General features: G+C 41.8%; 1 protein-coding gene across 1 annotated transcript in view; it reads left to right on the forward strand.

The window, feature by feature from the left end:
- The first annotated feature begins 349 nt into the window (after nucleotides 1-349).
- Nucleotides 350-8,962, forward strand: part of LOC117354932 (presequence protease, mitochondrial-like) — a 155,094-nt gene continuing 146,481 nt past the window's right edge. Inside the window, exons 1-3 of the mRNA XM_033932894.1 lie at nucleotides 350-537; nucleotides 3,390-3,492; nucleotides 7,176-7,282. Coding sequence (XP_033788785.1) covers nucleotides 500-537; nucleotides 3,390-3,492; nucleotides 7,176-7,282 — 248 coding nt within the window. The 5' untranslated portion in view covers nucleotides 350-499. The remainder of the gene's footprint in view (nucleotides 538-3,389; nucleotides 3,493-7,175; nucleotides 7,283-8,962) is intronic.

The following is an 8,962-nucleotide window of genomic DNA, read 5'->3' on the forward strand; positions in this document are numbered from 1 at the left end:
CTCAAGGACAGTGTCTGACTTCTTTAATACTGTTAAAGGAATCCTTAATAACTAAAGGTTTAAGCACTGTTACTAGCGATCCAAGCTGGTCTGACATAAACGATGCTAATTCCCCAAATAATGGAAATCATTATTCACCTATAAATATTAGCAAACAGGAGGATCTGGAGCCAGAATCACGTTCTATGCGATACGCCCCTGGGTCAGCTCTGCTTACAAAACCCAACTGGTGTGGGAGGGGTACAATTTGCTGCTTCTTCAGACCAGAGCCCGGGGGCCCCGCCTTCTGCACTTTTTCCCCGCCCACCAGCCCGCCTCACCTTTTGCCTCCGCCTACCACGCAGCGGGCCGTCAAAGCGCAACCAATGAGAGAAGACTTAGCTCGCTCGCCCACCAGTGAGCCCGCGCGATGGATTGAAGTCGTGTTGCCGGCCGGGTTAAGCTCGCCCTGGGGTTCGGAGAGCGAGGCGTGCTACGGGGGAGGGGAGCCGGTGCCGGGATGTGGTGGTTAGACGGAGCGCTGTTCCGGCTCGTCCGGTGAGTAGTGGGTCCGCCGGCGGGCTTTATCCTTTCTGCTCCGCTTCCTAACTGTGGGGGGTCTGGTGATAATAAGGTCTTTTCTTAGCCAGTTTATTTAAAAAGATAAATAAACCACATGTCGGGTCTGTGCAGCTCTTTTTTTCCTTTCGGGAGATAAAAGGTTGGGTTTGTGCTTCGCGTGAGCCGAGTGTTCGTCTCGCTCTAGATCAGCTGGTCCCCAAACTTAAGAGAAGGGCCTCGTGGGGCATTTTAAATCCATGGGAGGTTCCTCCCTTGCGTTTGGTTGCTGTACGCTAAACCGGTCCCTCTTTGCTTGGCTAAGCTTCGCTTCCCCCCCCCCCCCCCGAAAACTGACTGCCCTATCTTATGGATAAGCTGTGGTTTGGGGGATTTCGGAATCCATTGCAGTGTCCCCTACCCTATTAGTAAAAGAGTGCCCACTAGAATAGACTCGGTGGCAAAAATATGGCTTTTTGTTAAATGCTGAATGCCATCCTGGTGACCATATTAAAGGTTTTGATCTTTCTGTGTTTTGACGTAACAGGGTCTAGTTTGAGAGTTGACCTTGTATTGCTCATCATGAAGAGAAAACATTTATTTACTGATCTAACTCCTCCCCCCCTTTTTTTTTTTTATCAAGTTGCACTACTCTGCCGTGCAGTTTGATAAAAGGGTGGGGGGGGGGGTAAGTAAATGTAATTAATTACTGCAACCTGTTGCTTTCTGACCGTATCTCTCGGGTGGTATTTTCCTCATTTTACTATCTACGACAACGCCAAAAAAAATAAGGAACTACTTTTCAGAGTCTGACTTCACCCAACTGCTCTATGCCTTAGTACTCTCCCGCATGGATTACTGCAATGCGCTATTCAATGGTCTTATGGAGAATGAATGTACGCCTCTGGTGTGTTCAAAACATGGTGATCAGGCTTCTAAAAAAACCTCTGTGCCTGTGACCCTGTCTCCCAGGCTCTAGCATTGGCTCACTGGTTGCCCGTAGTCAAATGTATCTTCAAGGGCCTGATGCTAGCGTTCAAATCCTTGCATGACATGGCGCCGGGCTATGTGACAACTAAGCTTCCTTAGTATGTGCCGAACTAGTTCCTCCGCTCCTAGGACAAAATACGCCTCAAAACTGCCCCCTTCAACTTTTGAGAATCAAAGTAGCCTTCTTTACCTTTTACTTTTACTTACCGTATATATGCAAATATAAGTTGATCCGAATATGTTGAGACCCCCATTTTTCCCCCCAAAAAGGAGGAAAAATGGTTGACTGGTATATAAGATGGGGGCTTAATAGTCAAGTGCCTTGCCAGGCTCTGTACCCAGCCCCTTCCCTCCCTGCCAGGCTCTGCATCCATTTCCCCTCATTCCCTACCAGGCTCTATATCCTGTACCCCCTCTCTGCCCTGCTAGGCTCTGCATCCTGTCCCCCTTCCCTCCCTATCTCACTGCCCTGTACCTCCTTGCACCTCCACCGGGCCTGCCACAGGAGCCGGTGGTCCAGAATATGAAGGATCCCCTGTCTCCCATCCCAGTCGAGAACTCGCAGTAATCAATCAGCTAGCAGCCTTGAACAGAGCGGGAGAGCTGGAAGATCGCTCCTGCTCCGTGCACCGGCTGGCTACGAGGGACCCGAAAGGAATGTGGGGGAGGTGAGAGGGAGGTGTGGATGTCAAATTTTGGCATGCACAGGAAGCAGAAGGGATTTCTCCTGTCCCGCCCACTGTGAGGCTGTCAAGGAGTTGGGGGGGGGGTGCAGGGGAGGCAGGGGGGTTGGACTCGGCTGGGGTGGGAGACGGGTCTTGTGGCAGGCCCTGTAGAAGCCTGTAATAGGTCCAGGAGGGGGGGGCGGGTAGGTAATTGTTCAAATATAAGCTGAGACCCTCATTTTAGGGCCATTTTTTTGGCCCCAAAATCTGGGCTAATTGAGTATATACACTACTTTCCTTACAAAATAGTTTGTTGCCCTTACAATAATAGTTCCTGTCAGTTTTGCCAACTGCTTTCCTTCTTCCAGATGTTCCCATCCAGACAACAATTTCTTGATGTAATCCCCCATCCAAACAAAGTTAATTTTTTTTTTTTTTTAAAGTCTAGAACCTTTACGTTTGATTGAGCCCTTTCCATACTTGTCTTAATATTAAACCACACCCTGCGGTGAATACTGGATGCCAAGATAATCACCCACTGTAACATCAGAAACACTTTCCCCGATTCTAAGCAACGTGAGATTGTGCCATGGAGCAGTACAGAGACATTTTTATACTATTCTTGGTCTTACATATTCTAATAATTCCTAGCATGGCTGCTGCCACACATTGGGTGGACCATTTGTGCAAAAGTAGATGCAAATATTCATTGAACCTACTTTTTACATATATAACCAATGGGGGTAGCCTTATGAGAGAGTTTATATATGGAATAAGTTCATAAAATATCCCCTTTTAGAGTAAACCTTGGTCTTCCAGCCTTCCAAGTCTTGCCCAATTTCTGTGCTCTCTTGGGTATGCTATTCACCCCTTCTCCCCCCCACCTATGTGTGCTTCCTTTTATTGTCTTGGTTGTAAATTTTGAAAACTAAACTTGCAACATCCTGGGAAATTTTTAAATTAAGATCTTGACTTTATCATTTGATCAGTAGGGTCAGGACATTGTGAAGTTTTATTCTTTCTAGAAGGCAAATTCCTTGTTGGATTTGCTTAGATGGTGTCCCTGAATATATTCAAGCACACACAATTCACTGTGCATATGTTGATGCCTGCTTCTGCAAAATTTTACTTAATTAGTTAAAATGATATTGCCAGTGGAAAAAAAAAGTGTTAAATTCCTTTTTATCTTTTCTTTAGTGCTGCAAGTCTTAATTCATGGAGGAGGGCAAGCAGCTCTGCAAGTGAACGAGCACTTCAGTATAAAGTAGGAGAAAAGATCCATGGATTCACAATTGAGAAGGTACAGTGTTATCTATGCAACTGGAAACTCCTGCTTCTGAACCATTCACTTTTTATATAAAACTGAGTTGAGCATTTTGGTGATCTTGACTCTTAATATTCTGGTTGCTTTTTTTTCCCCCCCAAAAAAGAGTAGATGATTTTACCTTTATTATTATAATGTCTTTTATTCACTCATGTAATAAACTGTATCTTGACTATTTTGTGTAGTTAATGTTCATCCTATTTCAAAAAGAAAGAGAGAATGTATCTAGAAGCGAAATAGAGAACAAGATAATGATAGGGAGAATAGAATAACTTCCTTACAAAGAAATACTAAACAAGTTAAATTTTGCCCTCTTGGAGAAGAGAACAGAAGGGCAGACCAGATAAACATACAGTCTGAAGTGGTTTATTAAATATATGTATATATTTTTATTTATAACCTATTCAAATTTTTAATAAAGCATTACATCTTGAAACAGATCAGATACATAACACAAAAAGAAATCAAATAACACAAAAATGTGTACGTAGAAATATCATCTACTATTTAGTCCAACACTATTGGAATCAAGAAAGGAAATTAAATCTTAATTAACTAAACACAATTATTTATATTAGAGTACACTTCCCCTTCCCCATTCACGATTTCCTTACTCGCGATTTCACATAATCGTGATTTTTTTTTTGAGGGGGGGGAGAAAAAACCCATATTTTTGTCTTCATCCCGGCCTTACCTAGCTGTGTCGTGCAGGATAGCTGGGTGAGTCATTTGGGCTTTGTGTTCCATTTTGTGCAGGCCTCGTTGTTCGGGACAGTCGCTCCGCTGTAGACACAGAGGCATCGGCGGCACGGGGAACGAGGGAGCAATTGTTTTCTGGCCATTTGAGTTCGGGCATCGGGCGTGCGCCTGTCCGTGGTAGTGCGCAGTAGCTGAATTCCGGCCTGCGGGATAGTGCGCTTTGCCGGTTGGGAGTGCTGGTTTTCGGGGCAGGAGCGATCTTCCTACGCTCCTGCCCCGTGCAGATAGCCATTAGGAAATGGCTGTGGGGAGTTCCCGTAGTCAATGGCTGTGGGGAGTTCCCGTAGTCTCTCGAGAGACTAAGGGAACTCCCCACAGCCATTTCCTAATGGCTATCTGCACGGGGCAAGAGCATAGGGAGATCGCTCCTGCCCCGAAAACCAGCTAGATCACCAGGTAAGGCCGGGATGCCGGGGGAAGGCGGAAGGGAGGCGGGGGTGGGTCAGAGCCGGATATTCGCGGTTTTTCGCCATTCGCGGTCTGGCTCTAAACAGAAATCCCCCGCGTATAAGGAGGGAGAAGTGTAAAGTCAATAGTTATCCATCCTATAGCCGGTTATGACAGATCATTAATCTATGGACTAAGATACCAATCCTTCTTTTGTTCCTATAAAGTCTAAAAGCTGTTTGGTCTCAAAACAGGAAATTTTTATTTTGATAAGAAATAACATTTTGCTGGAAATTTAAGCAAAAAAGTAGCCCCACGCTATTAAATATATTATTATGGATGAGAGGGTCTACACTTTCACATTTTGCGGGCACATGGCACCTGCTCCTGAATTGATTATATTTTTCTCAGTGAGCGTAGATTTATCATAGCCATTTTTATAATTCAGGGAGTGTGATGAATTGACGGCTTGGGCCCATCAGGCTGCACTGGGACTAGTGCTATTTAACTTATCTTTAAATGATCTTGAAACTGGAATTGACAAGTGAGGTATTTGAACAGTTTAGTGTCAAGTTTTCAAGTTTTTATTAAAATTTGATTGAATCGCTTATCTAAATTCTAAGCAAGATACAAATTAACATGTAATTAAGAACATAATTACAAAAAAATATTTTTCTATACCGCCATAGTCAAGCGACTTCTAGGCGGTTCACATTGAAAGAAGGCTGGACAGTCAGCAAAATAACATAGAATAGAAAAGATGAATTGTTTTTAGAAAAGATGAATTGACGGCTTGGGCCCATCAGGCTGCACTGGGACTAGTGCTATTTAACATCTTTAAATGATCTTGAAACTGGAATTGACAAGTGAGGTATTTGAACAGTTTAGTGTCAAGTTTTCAAGTTTTTATTAAAATTTGATTGAATCGCTTATCTAAATTCTAAGCAAGATACTAAATTAAATGTAATTAAGAACATAAATACAAAAAAATATTTTTCTATACCGCCATAGTCAAGCGACTTCTAGGCGGTTCACATTGAAAGAAGGCTGGACAGTCAGCAAAATAACAAGAAGCCTAGAATAGAAAAGCGTGCCTCTCTTGGGACATAAGGGGTCTTGTATCACCCCTCATCAGGATTGATGTAGCTTTGGGCCCTCAATATCAGCCATTGGCACTTCCCTGCTTATCTATACAATAGTCCTGACTTTAAAACTTATCTCCACAAGAAATGGGACAATTATAAGAGGTGTAACAGGTGCAGCAGACTGTAGAGGTGATGAGCAGCTAACTAGTACTGCCATGCTGATCGTATCTCTCGTCCCACCTGGACTCATTCATGACTACACTGAGCTGAAGAAGAATTGAAAGAGCAGCCTTTATCAGTACTTGCGGTTTGAGCGGATCGAGATCCCCCTGGCCCACTATACTGCACTGTGATCTGCCAGCTACATGCATGCTAGCCCACACGGGCCTGGAAAATAACTTCTCCCTCCGTATTCGTGGTTTCAGCATTTGCGGTTTCGATTATTCACAGTTTTTAGCATGCTGGCTCCTGCCCCCCCAATTACATCAGCTTGCATAGAGAAAATTGCCGATTCCCAGCACTTTCTTCATTGTGTTTTGCCTGTCCTTCAGGAACAGGCCAGGTTTCCCATCATGTTATTCACAGTTTCACCATATTCACGATGGTTTTTAATAGAAAACAGCGAATAACATATGAAAAAGTTATTTGCGGTTTTTCTGTATTCTCTAGTCTGTTAATCCCCTATCAGCGAATACGGAGGGAGAAATGTACCTCTGAAACTTGCTGAATTCATATAGTTTTATTATGTTCATGTGGTATTCTGAGGGTTGTTCTTAATGTGCATCTGTTTTGCTTTCTATTAAAAAAAAAACAAAACTAGAATTGAAATTTTATTGTGAGATTATAAACTAAAAGAGGGCCAATTTTTTTAGGGGGAGAAGACTGAACAAAACTAAAATTATTTGTTGATGCTTATTTCTAATAATTATTCTTCTGAGACTTTTGTTTTTCCCTTAACTACAGCTGATGAATATTTGTTGACAGTATTGCTAAGGGCAATTTTTTTGTGTCGATAGCTATATGTGTGGTGATTTTGGATTGTTATGCTTTAGTGTATGTGTTTTATGTTATGCTTTAGTGTTAGTGTATGTGTTTATGCTTTTATGTATGTTATTTTGGAAACTGCTGAGATTTTTGGCAGTATAACATTTTTTAAAATAAATAAAACTAGAATAAAAATTGTTTTGCACATGAATGAAAAACTAGAAATAGAATAATTTTCCAGATTAAAATATCACTGCTTTAACATACCTTAAAGTTGTGTATTTTGCAAAAAAAAAAAAACACAAAAAAAGCCCCAAAACCACCCCCCCCCAAACTTGCTGTGCTTTAGTCAACAGGCCCTTTAGTGCATATGATGCTCTTTTATTCTTTTTTTTTTCCCATTGCGTTTATTTGAATCTTGCCTTCCTCTGTTTTCAAATACAGGTGACTGCTGTTCCTGAGTTATTTCTAACTGCAGTTAAGCTAAGCCATGATAACACAGGAGCCAAATATTTGCACCTAGCAAGGGAGGACTCTGAAAATCTCTTCAGGTATCCGTACTTTGTGTCAGCTGAAATTTTTCTAGTCTCGTACCTAGAATAAATTATCATGCTCATGTTATCCCTTGTGCTTAGCTTCAGAAAATCCATGAGAAATGCTTGCCATGTACATATAGAAAAATGATGGAATCAAATATTTTCCATAAGTATATTATAACAGTAGAATGATATTCACTTATTCAAACCAACACTGTGGATAATATAGATATAGGTCCCAGAGCTTCACGAAGAAAAGACCTCAGTTTCTTCCAAGGTTAATCAACACTTGGAGGAACTCTATGCTAGCATCAAATATTTTCCACAATCGGTTTCCTGTTTAGTTTTTGAACAGTTATATAGGGCTCCTTTTACAAAGGTGCACTGCGTTTTTAGTGCGCGCTACCCGAAAAACTACCGCCTGCTCAAGAGGATGTGGGTAGCGGCTAGCGCACGGGGCATTTTAGCGCACGCAATTCCGCGTATTAAGGCCCTAACGCACCTTTGTAAAAGGAGCCCATAGTGATTTTGGAGTAATTTATTCGGGTAACTTCAGGAATAACTGGACAAATCAAGTGGTTTCGGCCCTTATACTCTTGTCATCCCCCCACCCCATACAATCCAGCCAGAATGTATCTAGTTAACTGGAAAATAGGGAAAGGCATGCCAGGGAGCAGGCCAGAATTTTATTGGCTTAGTGGAGGTGATCAGCACATCTGGATAAATATATAATTAAGATAACCTAGAAAGCTTTACCAGGTTATATTCCACTGGATGGTCTTATTCAGATATTCATGGACTTATGTGGTTAACTTTCACCAGATGCAATATTAACAATATTGTCCCTAGGCTGACTATGGAATATATGTATATAGAGAGGGCTGTTTTACAAAGAGAACAAAAAAGAAACGGAACAAACCCTATGCAACCAATCAAAGGAATGTACAGAAAATAGGGTTGTTAAGATGACTGTACTGAGAGATCAAAAAAGGAAACAGAAGTCCAGATCTTGTCTTCATAAAAAAACCCCAATTTTTTAAGAACATAAGACTAGCCTTACTGGGTCAGCCCAGTAGATCGTTCTCACGGTGACCAATCCAAGTCACTAGTACCTGGCCAAAACCCAAGGAGTAGCGATGTTCCATGCTACCAATCCAAGACAAGCAGTGGCTTCCCCCATGTCTTTCTCAATAACAGACTATGTATGGACTTTTCCTCCAGGAATTTGTCCAAACCTTTCTTAAAACTAGCTGCGCTATCCGCTCTTACCACATCCTCTGGCAACGCGTTCCAGAGCTTAACTATTCTCTGAGTAAAAAAAAATTTCCTCCTATTATTTTAAAAAAAATATTTCTCTGTAACTTTATCAAGTATCCCCTAGTCTTTGTAATTTTTGACAGAGTAAAAAAATTGATCCACTTGTACCCGTTCTACCCCACTCAATAAAACTTAACATGGATCCAGGTTTCAGCAATACAGATGTCTTTATTGGGGTAAACAATAAACATCCATGTTCCTTGGATACACATGAAATGTAGAACGAGGTATAAGAGTATCAAAGCTAAACCTTTGTCGCACCTGCTCTTAAAAACGCACCAAAATGAAAACAAGAACATCCATCTCATATGGATATCTAAGTCAGAATATCACAAGAGTGCCAATTTAATATGTATTTTCAAAAAAGATGTGAGATGG

Source organism: Geotrypetes seraphini, chromosome 2, assembly GCF_902459505.1.
Source record: "Geotrypetes seraphini chromosome 2, aGeoSer1.1, whole genome shotgun sequence".
In the NCBI taxonomy this organism is placed as follows: Eukaryota; Metazoa; Chordata; class Amphibia; order Gymnophiona; family Dermophiidae; genus Geotrypetes; species Geotrypetes seraphini.